General features: G+C 36.4%; 1 protein-coding gene across 1 annotated transcript in view; it reads left to right on the forward strand.

Moving 5' to 3' along the window:
* ULK4 (unc-51 like kinase 4) overlaps positions 1 to 16,261 on the forward strand; it is a 610,308-nt gene that overhangs the window by 465,091 nt on the left and 128,956 nt on the right. The window contains exon 35 of the mRNA XM_080819657.1: positions 15,933 to 16,118. Coding sequence (XP_080675783.1) covers positions 15,933 to 16,118 — 186 coding nt within the window. The remainder of the gene's footprint in view (positions 1 to 15,932; positions 16,119 to 16,261) is intronic.

Below are 16,261 nucleotides of genomic sequence, written 5' to 3' on the forward strand. Positions count from 1 at the left end.
CTTGATGAGAAGCCTGGAAACTCAGTAATGTTAGTTTCTCAACTTTTGTTCTTTTTCAAATTTTTTTTGGCTATCCTATGTCCTTTCTGTTTCCATATGAAACTTACAATCAACTTGTCAGTTTCTAACAAAACAAACAAAAAAACCCTACTGGGATTGAGAATAGGATTGCATTGAATCTGTAGACTAATTTGGAGAGAATGTCATTTTAATAAAATTGAACCATCTGACTTATGAACAAGGTAGATCCCTCCCTTTATCTTGGTCCTTTTTAATTCCTCTTGGCAGTATTTTGTATTTTTCAGTGTACAGGTTTTTCGCCCTCTGTCACATATAAGTTTTTCAGTTTTTTGGTTATTGTACATGGTATTGTTTTGTTTTTTAAAATTTTAATTTAATTTTATTTTTTTCAGTCTTCCAAAACTCATTGTTTATGCACCACACCCACTGCTTCACATAATCCATGCCCTCCATAATACCTACCACCAGGCTCACCCCACCCCCCTTCCAAAACCCTCTGTTTCTCAGAGTCCACAGTCTCTCATGGTTTGTCTCCCCCTCCATTTTCCCCCAACTCACTTCTCATCTCCATCTTCCAATGTCCTCCGTGTTATTCCTTATGCTCCACAAGTAAGTGGAACCATATGATAACTGACTCTCTCTGCTTGACTTATTTCACTCAGCATAATCTTTTCCAGTCCCACCCATGTTGATACAAAAGCTAGGTATTCATCCTTTCTGATGGAGGCTTACTGCTCCATTGTATATATGGACCATATCTTCTTTATCCATTCGTCCATTGAAGGGCATCTTGGTTCTTTCCACAGTTTGGCGACTGGCCATTGCTGCTATGAACATTGGGGTACAGATGGCCCTTTTTCCATGACATCTGTATCTTTGGGGTAAATACCCAGTAGTGCAATTGCAGGGTCATAGGGTAGCTCTATTTTTCATTTCTTAAGGAATCTCCACACTGTTTTCCAAAGTGGCTGCACCAACTTGCATTCCCACCAACAGTGTAAGAGGGTTCTCCCTTTCTCCACATACTCTCCAACACTTGTTTACCATCTTGTTAATTTTGGCCATTCTAACTGGTATAAGGTGGTGGTATTTCAATGTGATTTTTATTTGAATCTCCCTGTTGGCTATTGATAATGAACATTTTTTCATGTGTCTGTTAGCCACTTGTATGTCTTCTTTGGTGAAGTGTCTGTTCATGTCTTCAGCCCATATTTTGACATGATTATGTGTTTTGTGTGTGTTGACTTTGAGCAGTTCTTTATAGAGCTTGGATATCAACCCTTTGTCTGTAGTGTTGTTTGCAAATATCTTCTCCCACTCTGTGGGTTGCCTGTTTGTTTTATTGTCTGTTCCTTTTTGTTGTTTTGTTGTTTGTTCATTTGTTTTTTTTTTTTTAATCGTATCATATTTATCTTTCTCTGTCTGACTTCTTTCACTTAGCATAATACCCTCTAGGTCCATCCATGTTGTCCCAAATGGCAAGTCTTAATCCATTTTTATGGCTGAATAATATTCCATTGTGTATACATACCATATCTTCTTTCTCTATTCATCCATTGATGAATAGAGAAACAACTTAGGTTGTTTCCATATGTTGGCTATTGTAAATAATGCTGCAGTGACCATGGAGGGTGCATATATCCTTTCAAATTAGTGTTTTCATTTTTTTCTGGGGATAAAATTACTGGATTGTATGATATTTCTATTTTTAACTTTTTGAGGAACCTCAATAATGTTTTCCATAGTGGCTGTACTAATTTATATTCCCACCAACAGTGCAGAAGAGTTCCCTTTTCTCCATATCCTCACCAAAACGTCTTTCTTATCTGTTTGATACTAGGCATTCTGACTGGTGTGAGGGGATATCTCATTGTGGTCTTGATTTGCATTTCCCTGATGATGAGTGATGTCGAGTATCTTTTCCTGTGTCTGTTGGCCATATATGGGTCTTCTTTGGAAAATATGTCTATTCAGGTCCTCTGCCCATTTTTAAATTGAATTGTTTGGCTTTTTAAATGTTGAGTTGTATTTGTTCTTCATATATTTTAGATATTAACCCTTTACCAGACACATCATTTCCACATACCTTCTCCCATTCAGTAGGTTGCCTTTTTGTTTTGTTGATGGTTTCATTTGCTGTATAGAGCTTTTTAGTTTGATGTAGTCCTAATAGTTTGGTTTTGTTTTTGTTTTTTAAAGATTTTTTATTTTTTTATTTGACAGAGATCACAAGTAGGCAGTGAGGTAGGCAGAGGGACAGGGGGAAGCAGGCTCCCTGCTGAGCAGAGAGCCTGATGCGGGGCTGGATCCCAGGACTCTGAGATCATGACCCGAGCCAAAGGCAGAGGCTTAGCCCACTGAGCCACCCAGGCGACCCTGGTTTTGTTTTGTTTCCCTTGCCTGGGGAAACACGTTCAAGAAGATACTGCTAAGGCTGATATCCAAGAGTTTTCTTTTAGTTAAGAGTTTTATGGTTTCAGGTCCACAGTTAGGTCTTTAATCCATTTTAAGTTTATTTTTGTGTATGATGTAAGAAAGTGGTCCACTTTCATCCTTTTGTATATAACTGTCCAGGTTTCCCACACCATTTATTAGACTCTTTTTCCCATCGTGTACTCTTGCCTCCTTTGTCATGGATTAATTGACCATATAAGCATGGGTTTATTTCTGGGCTCTCTGTTGTGTTCCATTGGTTTATGTGTCTGTTCCTGTACTAGTACCATACTGTTTTGATTAACGTAGTTTTGAAATCAGAGAGCATGATGCCTCCCTCTTTGTTCTTCTTTCTCAAGACTCCTTTGGCTGTTAGGGGTCTTTTATGATTCTATACAAATTTTAAAGTCATTCTAGTTCTGTGAAAAGTACTATTGGTGTTTTGACAGAGACTGCATTGAAACTATAGATCACTTTGTATGGTATAGAGATTTAAACAATATTCATTCTTCTAATCCATGAGCATGAAATATCTTTCCATTTGTGTCATCTTCAATTTCTTTCATCAGTGTCTTATAGTTTTTAGTGTACAGGTCCTTTCACCTTCTTGGTTTTCTGTGTTTTTAATTATAGCCATCCTAGTGTGTGTGAAGTGGTATCGCATGGTGGTTTTAATTTGTATTTCCCTGATTATTAGTAATGTGGAACATCTTTTCTTGTGATTATTGATTTCTATATATTTATTGGAGAAATGTCTATTTTCTTTGCCCTTTTAGCAATTAGATTTTGGTTTTTTTGTTACTGAGTTGTCAGTTATCCTATTTTGTGTATATATATACAGTTTTACTGAGATATAATTGACATGCCCAAATCCTTTTTTTTTTTTTTTAAGTAAACTCCACACCCAATGTGGGACTTGAACTCAGGACTCCAAGATCAATAGTCACATGTTCTACCAACTGAGCCAGCCAGGCATCCCTATAATCCTTTTATAATGTTGCTGGATATGGTCTACTAACATTTTGTTGTTGATGTTTTCACTCATATTCATAAAGGCTATTGGTTTGTAGTTTTCTTTCTTGGAATGTCTTTGTCTGGTTTTGATATCAAGGTAATACCAACCGCATAGAATGAGTATGGAATTGCTGCTTTTTCTTTAGCTTTCTTTTTGTAGACTTGGTTTTACTTCTTCCCTGACTGTATAGTAGGATTAGCCAGCAAAAGCAATTCGGACCTGAAATTTTCTTTATAGGAAAGCCTGTAACCATACATTTATTTCATCTACTGGATAAATCACTATCCAGGTGAACTTTCTTTTTGAGTGGGCCCATTGCCCTGCTGTGTTCTCTCTAATACCTTGTCCTGTGAGCTCTAGCTGCTTTGGATTTCTGAGACTTTTAACTCATAATGTCTCCTTAATTTAAGGAATCTGCTACAAGAGTAGAGCTCACCTCACTTGCTTTCCATCCTTTGGCCATCATTGTCGTGCTTTGCCTAATGCCCAGTGTCTTAAAAACCATTATGGTATATCTGCTGATTTATTATTGTGGGCAATTGGGTATATCTTTTCCCTGTTGTTCCAGAGAAGATGGGAGTGGGGGATTTTTATACCTTCACAGTCTCTTTTTTTGGTGAGGAGCACTAGAAAGCCCCTACAAACACTATGAGATTTGCAACGATCCAAAAATAAGCCACCTTGAAAATCTTGCTTGTGATAAACAGCCTCCAATTATTTGAACAATGAAACAAAATTAGCTCAAATGAAGAAATGTTAAAATTGAAGCCTGAAGACCTGTGCCTACCTCACCAACTACCCACAATGTATAGTAATAGAGAAAGGATTAAATATATCTTAAAATTTGGGGAGAACAGAGAAGCTGTTAATAGAAAAGAAATTTTGTGCAATTACTAGATGATAGAAAGCAGATGGGACTGAATAGAAATAGTTAAGAAACCTATTACCCAGAATATACATAGGAGAAAACTAACCAGAAGATAGGAACAGATGCAGAAGATCTATAAACTCAGAGTGAGGTGAAAAACTGATAAAGGCCCTAAGGCATTTTCCAGGCTAATTGAAGATTGACATTTAGAACAGGCTACTAATCAGACCCCTCCCCTTATCCATTTTGTTTCACTTTTTTCCCCACATAATAAGTCAAGAACTGTACTCTAAAAAGGATGCCCTGTCTATTTGATGTGATTTCTACTATGGGGTCAGAGCCTAGGAATAAGCATTGTGGAATTTGAAAAAATGAAGAACACAAGGGAAACCAGCTGAAGAAACAGATATATACAAATGCAGAAGAAATCCATACCAGCTACCTATAATAATCTGCCCAGTCTTTCACGCATAAAACAGAAAACCAAAGATGGCTAGACATTTGGGAGAGCATAACTGCAAGAAGCAAAAAACCCAAACCAAACGAAAACAAAACAAAAAAATGAAAAAAACAATGTAAATAAACAGCTGAGCACAGATGGAGCAAAATTGATAAGAAGTGTTATGGGTTGAATTGTGTCCCCCATAATTTAAGTCCTAACTCCCGGTACCTCAAAATTTTACCTTATTTGGAAATAGTATTGTTCCAGAAGTGATTAGTTAAGATGAGGTCATTGTCAAGTACAAAGGGCCCCTAGTCCAATTTGACTGGTGTCCTTATAAGAAGACAACCATATGAAGACAGACACACAGGGGGAATGTCATATGATGACAGAGGCAGAGATTGGAATTATGCAGCTTCAAGTGAAGGAATGCCAATGATTGCCAGAAGGTGGCAAAAAGCAAGGGTGGAATCTGCTACGGGTTTTAGAGGAAACGTGACCTTTCCCTTTGGTTTCAGGCTTCTAACTTCCAGAACTGTCAGACTACAAATTTCTATTTTTTGTGTCACCTGTTTGTGCTACTTTGTTATGGTCTCCTAGGAAACTGCTACTGGGAATTAAAGTTCTCTCTCACTTCCATAAAATGAATCTTTAAGTAACCCACAGGAAGGTTTAAAAAATGGGAGGGAAATCAGAATAACAAGAAACAGAGGAAAAATATAAAAGATAAACAATAAAACTGCATAAATTCACTTAAACCCTAGCATCTTAATATTTACCTTAAGTGTAAATGGTTTAAAATGCACCAATTAAAAAACAGAGATAGCTAGAATGGATAATAAAACATGATTCAATAATATGTTGTCTATAAAAAACTAATTTAATAGGTTGAAAGTAAAGGTCAAAAAGGAAGTACTGTGCAAATACTAATTTTAGAAAAACAGGACTGGCTTTCTTAATATCAGATAAAGTAGACCTCTGAGCAGGAAAAATTACTAGAGATGGGGATATTGCATGATAGTAATAAAGGGCAATCCCATTGAGGAGACAACCATTTTAAGTGAATGTATAACAAACAACACTACAAAGTACACGAAGCAAAAAAATGGTAGTGCTAAAAGGATAAATAGTTTCATAACTATAGTGGATTTCAAAAACTCCACTCTCCAGCAATTAATAGAACAACTAGATAGAAAATTATCAAGAATATAGAAAAATTGAGCAACACAACAGAATATAATTGACATTTATAGGACACCCTGCCCAACAACTATAGAATACATATTTTTCCATTACCCATGGATTAGTCACACATCCTGGGCCATAAAATAAACCTTAACAAATGTAAAATAAAGTAATAAAAAATGGATTTTCTAAGCATAATGAAATCAAACTGGAAGTCAGTAGTTAAAAGACCACAGGAAAATATCCAACACTTAAAAAGAAAACACGCATTAAATAATTCATGGGTCAAAAAGGGTGTCACAAGAGACATTTTTTATATGCATAAAAGTGAGTGAAAAAACATATCAAAATATGTAGAATGCAGGGGCACCTGGGCAGCTCAGTTGGTTAAGCATCCGACTCTTGATTTCTGTTCAGGTCATGATGTCAGGGTCCTGGGATTGAGCCCCATGTCAGGATCCATGCTCAGGGTGGAGTCTGCTTAAGGGTTCTCTCCTTCTTTTTCTGCCCCTCCCCATCTGCTCTCTCTCTAAAATAGATAAATCTTTTAAAAAATATATGTAGAATGCATACTAAAATACTACTGATGAAAATTTATAGTAACAAAAGATTTCATTAGAAAATCTTAAATCAATAATCTAAGTTTCCACCTCCAGAAACTAGAAAAAGAACAACATAATGAACCCAGAGCAAACTAAATGTAGGAAATAATAAAGATAAAACCAGAAATTAGTGAAATTGAAAAAAGAAAAAAAATACAGAAAAATCAATGAAACAAAAACCTGGCGCAACAAAACTGAAAAATTTCTAGCAAGCTAATGAAGATAAAAGAAGACAAAATTACCAATATAAGGAATGAAACAGGAATTGTCAGTATAGATTCACAATCATTAAAAAGATAATAGTGGAATATTCTGAATGATTTTATGCTTATAAATTCTGTAACTAAAAGAAATGGACATATTCTTTAAAAAGTGCCAAAACTCAGTTAAGATAAGTACCTTAATAGTCCTATAATCATTAAAGACTTTGAATTTGTAATTTAAAAGTTCCTGAAAAGCCATCTCCTGGCCTAGATGATTTCACTGGAGAATTCTACCAAACATTTCAATAGGGTTTAATACCAATTTTAAGGGGTGTTTTTTTTTTTTTAAAAGATTTTATTTATTTATTTGACAGACAGAGACCACAAGTAGGCAGAGAGGCAGGCAGAGAGAGAGGAGGAAGCAGGCTCCCTGCGGAGCAGAGAGCCCGATGTGGGGCTCGATCCCAGGACGCTGGGATCATGACCCGAGCCGAAGGCAGAGGCTTTAACCCACTGAGCCACCCAGGCTCCCCTTAAGGGGAGTTTAATGAGGATACTATTACCCTGACATTAAACTAAAAAAACTACAACAACAAAACATAACCTAAACCTACAATCTCTCTTATAAACTTAGATACAAACATTTTCAACAAAATATTAGCAAATTGGATGCACCAGTGTATAAAAAGACTTAATACTATAACCAAGCAGGATTTATTTCATTTGTAAAGCTTGTTCAGTGTCCAAAAATCCATTGATGTATTCTACCATAAAACAAGTGAAAGAAGAAATATCTCATGATCCTATCAATTATTACAGAAAAAGGTATTTGACAAATCCAGCACTCATGATAAAAGTTCACATCAGACTAGAATTAGAGGGGGGAATTCTTCAATTGATAAAGAGCATCTATGCAAAACCCACAGCTAACATCATACTTAATGGTAAAAGACTGAATCCTTTTTCCCTATGATTGAGAACAAAGCAAGTGTGTCTCTCTGCTCCCCCACCCATTTTTATTCATTGTAGTACTAGAAGTTCTAGCCAGTGCAGTAAGGCAAGAAAAGAAATAAAAGACATACTCTATGAAAGAAAGAGCTAAAGCTATCCCTGTTTGCCTGTGACATAATTGTCTTTGTAAAAAATTCAAAGAGATGTACAAAAACACTCTCAGCATTAATACATGAGGTTAGCAAGGTTGCAGGATCCAAGATCACCAAATGAAAATCAGTTGTATTGCTCTCCTGACAGTGAATGTGTGGAAACAAATACTAAAATCACCGTTTATAAATTTGCAAAGAAAATTAAGAACTGAGATATAAATATAACAAAATGTTTACAGGATCTATATCCTTGATATTGCAGAATTGTGATGAAAGAAATCAAAGAAGAGATACCTAAATTGAGAGACGTTGCCTGTCCCTGCATTAGAAAACTCAACAGACTAAAAATGTCAGTTCTTGACAGTTTCATAGACAATTTAAAGGCAATTCCTATTAAAATTCCAATAAAGTTTTTAATAAGTAGACAAACTTATTCTAAAATTTATGTAGAAAAATAATGGGCATAAATATAGCTAAAATAATTTGAAAAAGAAGAAGGAAGTTGGAGGAAACACTGTACCTGGTGTTAACACTTACGATATAGCTGCAGTAACAAGATGGTGTATAATTGGTGGAGAATAGATATTGAGATCAATGCAACAGAATAGAGAACTCACTCACACAAACATGCCCAACTGATTTTTTTAATGAAGGTGTGAAAATAATTCAGTGGAGAAACCAATTTTTTTTAAAAGATTTTATTTATTTATTTGACAGACAGAGACCACAAGTAGGCAGAGAGGCAGGCAGAGAGAGAGGAGGAAGCAGGCTCCCTGCTGAGCAGAGAGCCCCATATGGGACTCAATCCCAGGACCCTGGGATCATGACCTGAGCCGAAGGCAGAGGCTTTAACCCACTGAGCCACCCAGGCGCCCCGAGAAACCAATTTTAAGAATGAAGTTGGAGCAATTGTACATTTGGCGGCAAAAATAAATGAATAGAAGAACCCCTACCTAAACCTCACACTTTATACAAAAATTAATTTATTTAAATGTAAATTTTGAAACTTTTAGGGAAAAAATAGAAAATCTTCAGGACTGAGGGCTAGACAAAGAATTTTTTACTTGATATCAAAAGCACAATCCCAGTGAAATGAAACCACAAATCGGACCTAATCAAAATTAACATTTTCTTTCTGCAAAGAATGAAGTGGATGTAAAGATAAGGTACGAACCAGGAGAAAATGTTTGCAAGCCACGTATCTGAAGAAGAAGTCATATCTAGAATATTTGAAGAACTTTGAAATACTAGAAATAAAGCAACAAACAATCCAGTTAGCAAAGGTTAGCAAAGGTCAAAAGACATGAAAAGATATTCACTACCAGTTTCTATTAGGAAAATGCGGATTGAAACCACAATGAGCTATCACCACCTGCCTACTAGAGTGGCTAAAATAAAAAATACTGGTAACACCAAATGCTGATAAAGAGGCTGAGAAACTGGATCTCTTAGACATTGCTTCTAGGAATATAAAACCATAAAATGGTACAGCCATTCTTGAAAACAGTTCACTAGTTTCTTAAAAAAACTAAACACGAGCCTCCCATTCAACCCAGTAATGTACTCTTGAACATTTATGTCAATGAGAAATGAAACTTTATGTTCACGTAAAAACTTACACAAATGTTCTCTTAGTAGTTTTATTTGGGATAGCTCCAAATTGGAAACAATTCAAATTTCCTTTAAGGAGCAAGTAGTTAAATTGTGGTACATCCATACCATGGGATACAACTTAGTAATAAAAAGAAATGAACTGTTGATACTCACAAAAACTTGGATGACTCACAAAGAAATTATGTTGAGTGAAGAAAACCATATGTACTACACACTTTCATTTATGTAACTTATTTGAAATGACAAAATGACAAACAGGCAAGTGGTTGCCAGGGATTAGAAATGGAGGAGGGAGAGAGTTTGCTTTTGCTATGAAAAAAATCTTTATGATAGAATTGTTCTTTATCTTAAAGTAGTGGGTGTCATCAAATCTACTCATGATAAAATGGCATGGAACTAAATACATATGTGTGCACACACACACACACAACATACTTGTAAAAGCAGTAGAATCTGAATAAGGTCAATGGATTATATAAATGTTAATTTCCTGGTTGTGCTATTGTACTTAAGTTATAGAAGATGGTTCCATTGGGGAAAATGGGTGAAATATGTATGAGGTCTCTCTGTACTGTTTCTTACAAGTGCGTATGAACCTACATATATCTCAGAATAAAAGATTACTTCACATGCAAAAGAATGAAGTTGGAACCCTGCTAATACCATATTTCAAAATTAACTCAAAATGGATCAAAGACCTAATGTAAAAGTTAAAACTGTAATATTCTTAGAAGAAAAAATAAACATAAGAGCTAAAAGTGTAAAAATTTTTAGAAACAAATCTCAGAATATTGGAGTAGGTGATGGTTTTTTCGGTAGGATACCAAAATCATGAAAATTTTTAAAAAAATGAATTAGGATTCATCAAAATAAAATATTTTATGCTTCAAAGACTACTTTTTTAAAAAAATTATTTATTTTTAATTAATATATAATGTATTAATTGTGATTTATCTGTCTTACACAATTCACAGCACTCACCATAGCACATACCCTCCTCAATGTCCATCACCCAGCCACCCTATCCCTCCTCACACCCCGGAAACCCTCAGTTTGTTTCCTGAGATGAAGTGTCTCTTATGGTTTGTCTCCCTTCCAGGTCCCATCTTGTTTCATTTTTCCCTCCCTTCCCCCCATGACCCCCCCACCGGCCTCTCAAATTCCTCATATCAGAGAGATCATATGATAATTGTCTTTTTCTGATTGACTTACTTTGCTTAGCATAATACCTTCTAGTTCCATTCACGTTGTTGCAAATGGCAAGATTTCGGTTGTTTTGTTTTGTTTTTTGATGGCTGCATAATCTTCCATTGTGTGTGTATGTATATTTATGTATGCATGTGTGTGTGTGTGTGTGTGTGTGTATATATGTATGTGTGTGTGTGTGTGTGTATATCACATCTTCCTTATCCATTCATCTGTTAATGGACATCTAGGCTATTTCCATAGTACAGCTATTATGGACATTGCTGCTATAAACATTCGGGTGCATGTGCCCCTTTGGATCACTACATTTATATTTTTAGGGTAAATACCCAGTAGTGTGATTGCTGGGTTGTAGGGTAGCTCTACTTTCAGCATTTTGAGGAACCTCCTTATTGTTTTCCAGAGTGGCTGCACCAGCTTGCATTCCCACCAACATGTAGGAGGGTTCCCCTTTTTCTGCATCCTCGTCAGCATCTGTCGTTTCCTGACTTGTTAATTTTAGCCATTCTGACTGGGGTGAGGTGGTTGGTATCTCCTTGTGGTTTTGACTTGTATTTCCCTGATGCTGAATGATGTGGAGCACTTTTTCATGTGTCTGTTGGCCATCTGGATGTCTTCTCTGCAGAAGTGTCTGTTCATGTCCTCTGCCCATTTCTCGATTGGATTATTTGTTCTTTGGGTGTTGAGTTTGATAAGTTCTTTATAGATTTTGGATACTAGCCCTTTATCTGATATGTTTTTTGCAAATAATCTTCTCCCATTCTGTCAGTTGCCTTTTGGTTTTGTTGACTGTTTCCTTTGCTGTGCAAAAGCTTTTGATCTCGATGAGGTCCCAGTAGTTCATTTTTGCCCTTGCTTCCCTTGCCTTTGGCAATGTTCCTAGGAAGAAGTTGCTGCAGCTGAGGTGGAAAAAGTTGCTGCCTGTGTTCTCCTCAAGGATTTTGATGGATTCCTGTCTCACATTGAGGTCTTTCATCCATTTTGAGTCTATTTTTGTGTGTGGTATAAGAAAATGGTCCAGTTTCCTTCTGCATGTGGCTGTCTAATTTTCCCAACATCATTTGTTGGAGAGGCTATCTTTTTTCCATTGGACGTTCTTTCCTGCTTTGTCGAAGATTAGTTGATCATAGAGTTGAGAATCCGTTTCTGGGCACTCTCTTCTGTTCCATTGATCTATGTGTCTGTTTTTATGCCAATACCATACTGTCTCGATGATTACAGCTTTGTAATAGAGCTTGATGTCTGCAATTACGATGCCACCGAGTTTGGTTTTCTTTTTCAACATTCCTCTAGCTATTTGGGGTCTTTTCTGGTCCCATATGAATTTTAGGATTATTTGTTCCATTTCTTTGAAAAAAAAAGAGGGGGGATGGTATTTTGGTAATTGCTTTAAATGTGTAGATTGCTTTAGGTAGCATAGACATTTTCACAATATTTGTTCTTCCAATCCAGGAGCATGGAACATTTTTCCATTTCTTTGTGTCTTCCTCAATTTCTTTCTTGAGTACTTTATAGTTTTCTGAGTACAGATTCTTTGCCTCTTTGGTTAGGTTTATTCTGAGCTATCTTATTGTTTTGGGCGCAATTGTAAATGGGATTGACTCCTTAATTTCTCTTTCTTCTGTCTTGCTGTTGGTGTATAGAAATGCAACCTTTCTGTGCATTGATTTTATATCCTGACACTTTACGAATTCCTGTACGAGTTCTAGCAGATGTGGAGTGGAGTCTTTTGGGTTTTCCACATAAAGTATCATATCATCTGCAAAGAGTGATAATTTGACTTCTTCTTTGCCGATTCAGATGCCTTTTATTTCTTTTTGTTGTCTGATTGCCAAGGCTAGGACTTCAAGTACTGTGTTGATTAGCAGTGGTGATAGTGGACATCCCTGCTGTGTTCCTGACCTTAGCAGGAAAACTCTCAGTTTTCCCGCATTGAGAATGATATTCACTGTGGTTTTTCATAGATGGCTTTGATGATATTGAGGTATGTACCTTCTATCCCTACACTTTGAAGAGTTTTGATCAAGAAAGGATGCTGTACTTTGTCAAATGCTTTTTCAGCATCTATTGAGAATATCATATGGTTCTTGTTCTTTCTTTTATTAATGTATTGTATCACATTGATTGACTTGTGAATGTTGAACCAACCTTGCAGCCTGGAATAAATCCCACTTGGTCGTGGTGAATAATCCTTTTAATGTACTGTTGGGTCCTATTGGCTAGCATTTTGGTGAGAATTTTTGCATCCATGTTCATCAGGGATATTGGTCTGTAATTCTCTTTTTTGATGGGTTATTTGTGAGGTTTTGGGATCAAGGTAATGCTGGCCTCATAAAATGAGTTTGGAAGTTTTCCTTCCATTTCTATTTTTTTGGAACAGTTTCAGGAGAATAGGAATTAATTCTTCTTTAAATACTTGTTAGAATTCCCCTGGGAAGCCCTCTGGCCCTGGGCTCTTGTTTTTTGGGAGATTTTTGATGACTGCTTCAATCTCCTTACTGTTTATGGGTCTGTTCAGGTTTTCTATTTCTTCCTGGTTCAGTTGTGGTAGTTTATATGTCTCTAGGAATGCATGCATTTCTTCCAGATTGTCAAATTTGCTGGCGTATAGTTGCTCATAATATGTTCTGATAATTGTTTGTATTACTTTGGTGTTGGCCGTGATCTCTCCTCTTTCATTTATGCTTTTCTTTGTTTGGGTCTGTTGTCTTTTGTTTTTGAAAAGTCTTGCCAAGGGTTTATCAATCTTATTAATTCTTTCAAAGAACCAGCTCCTATTTTTGTTGATTTGTTCTATTGTTTTTTTCGTTTCTATTTCATTGATTTCTGCTCTGATCTTTATGATTTCTCTTCTCCTGCTGGGTTAGACTTTCTTTGCTGTTCTTTCTCTGGCTCCTTTAGGGTTAGGTTGTGTATTTGAGACCTTTCTTGTTTCTTGAGAAAGGCTTGTATTGCTATATAGTTTCCTCTCAGGACCACCTTTGCTGTATCCCAAAGAATTTGAACAGATATATTTTCATTTTCATATGTTTCCATGAATTTTTTAAATTCTCCTTTAATTTCCTGGTTGACCCTTTCATTCTTTAGTAGGATGCTATTTAGCCTCCATGTATTTGAGTACTTTCCAACTTTCCTCTTGCAGTTGAGTTCTAGTTTCAAAGCATTGTGGTCTGAAAATATTCAGGGAATGATCCCAGTCTTTTGGTACTGGTTGAGACCTGATTTGTGACCTGGGATGTGATCTATTCTGGAGAATGTTCCGTGTGCGCTGGAGAAGGGTGTGTATTCTCTTGCTTTGGGATGGAATATTCTGAACATACCTGTGATGTCCATCTGGTCCAGTGTGTCATTTAAAGCCTTTATTTCCTTGTTGATCTTTTGCTTCGATGATCTGTCCATTTCAGTGAGGGGGGGGTGTTAAGGTCCCCTACTATTATTATCTTATTGTCAATGTGTTTCTTTGATTTTGTTATTAATTGGTTTATATAATTGGCTGCTCCCATGTTAAGGCATAGATATTTAAAATTGTTAGATCTTCTTGTTGGACAGACCCTTTAAGTGTGATACAGTGTCCTTCCTCATCTCTTATTATAGGTCCTTCAAAGGATACTATCAAGAAAGTTGAAAGACAAACCACAGAATAGGAAAACATTTTTGAAAATCTGCTAAGGGACTTGTTTTTAAAATATATAAAGAATACTAAGTCATAAAGTGACTTAGTGATAAAGTGATCATAAAGTGATCATAATGTGGTAGATGACCCATTTTAAAAATGGACAAAGATGGGGCACCTGGGTGGCTCAGTGGGTTAAGCCTCTGCCTTCGGCTCAGGTCACGATCCCGGGGTCCTGGGATTGAGCCCCACATCAGGCTCTCTACTCGGTGGGGAGTCTGCTTTCTCCTCTCTCTGCCTGCTTCTCTGCCTACTTGTAGTCTCTGTCTGTCAAACAAATAAATAAATAAATCTTAAAAAAAAAAATGGGCAAAGGCTCTGAACGAACATTTCTCCAAAGAAGATGTACAAACAGCTGATAAACAGATGAAAAGCTGCTCCCCATTCTTAGTCATTCTGGAAGTACCAGTGAAAACCACACTGAGTTACCACTCTATACCCACTAGGATGACTATAATTAAACAGACAGATAACAGCAAGTTTTGGTGAGGATGTAGAAAACTGGAACCTTCCTACATTTCTGATGCTAATAGCAACTTTGAAAAACAGTCTGGCAGTTCCTCAAAAGTTTAAACATAGAATTATCATATGACCCAGCAATCACTTTTAGGTGTACACCCAAGAGATATGAAAATCTATGTCTGCACAAAAACTTACCCACAAATGTTCACAACAGTATTATTCATAATAACCAGGAAGTGAAAACAACCCAAATGTCCATCAACTGATGAACAGATAAATAAGATGTGGTCTATTCATGCAACAGAATGTAAACAATAAAAAGAAATGAAATACTGTTATATGCTAGCAGGGATGAATCCTGAAAACATTATACTAAGTAAAAGAAGCCAGTCACAAAGGGTCATATTTTGTATGATTTCATGTTTTGGGTAATGAAAAATCAAAAATTGATTGTGGTGATGGTTGCACAACTCTGCATATACTAAAAAAATCCCTGCATTGTGCATGTTAAATGAGTAAATGGCACAGGAATTACATCTCAAGCTCTTATAAATCTTTTTATTTTTAAATTTTAAGATGCTCTGTAGTATGATGATTATTTCATACTATACCTTTTAATACATAACAAACAATGCTCTCTGTCCCACAGGTTTAGTCAATAATTTGGACATGTACAAGTTCAGAATGTTCCTTTATATCTCCTAGGAAGTAGATTTTTCCTAAACAGTCGATAGTAAGCAAGAACAGATGAGCCGTGCTCCTGAAAACTCAGACTGTTTCCATTCCTACAAATGGACACACACACCTGTGTAAATATATTCACATACTAGGAATGCATATAAAATATATGCTGGTCCTTTGCTTGTTACAGGCTGTTCTTTACTGTGAATTAAAGAAAGGACCAAAGGACTTCCTTCTGATTTTGTGCTATTAGCCTTGACTTATTGTATGCATTTTGAAAGAGATTGAAAAAAATCCTGAGTTAGTCAATCTCTGTACTCTCTCCGACTGACATTCTCCCCTTTGGGTCAAATTTCCCACATTTCTAGAGGAATACCAGCACTATCCTCAATTTACTTAAGTAGTCCTGTTTGTTAATTTGCAGCTTCCACATGAGGATCCTGAAATTTTTGAAGTGTCATCCAAGTGTCTTTCCATACTGGTTCAGCTGTACGGAGGAGAAAACCCAGACAGCCTGTCTCCTGAAAATGCAGAGAATTTTGCCGATTTACTGATATCCAAGGAGGACCCAAAAGAGCAGAAGCTTCTGTTGAAGATTCTCAGAAGAATGGTGAGTCCACACGGAAACGGGCCAGGATGGGTGGCTTCTCTGACTGTTGATTGAAGAGAGTTGTGATTTCTTCCACCTGATTTCAGTAAAAGAATTCCTGGGTATGTTACTCGGTAGTCACCTCTTGATGATGTTTATCATGT

The sequence above is a fragment of the Martes martes genome, assembly GCF_963455335.1.
Source record: "Martes martes genome assembly, chromosome: 1".
Taxonomy (NCBI): domain Eukaryota; kingdom Metazoa; phylum Chordata; class Mammalia; order Carnivora; family Mustelidae; genus Martes; species Martes martes.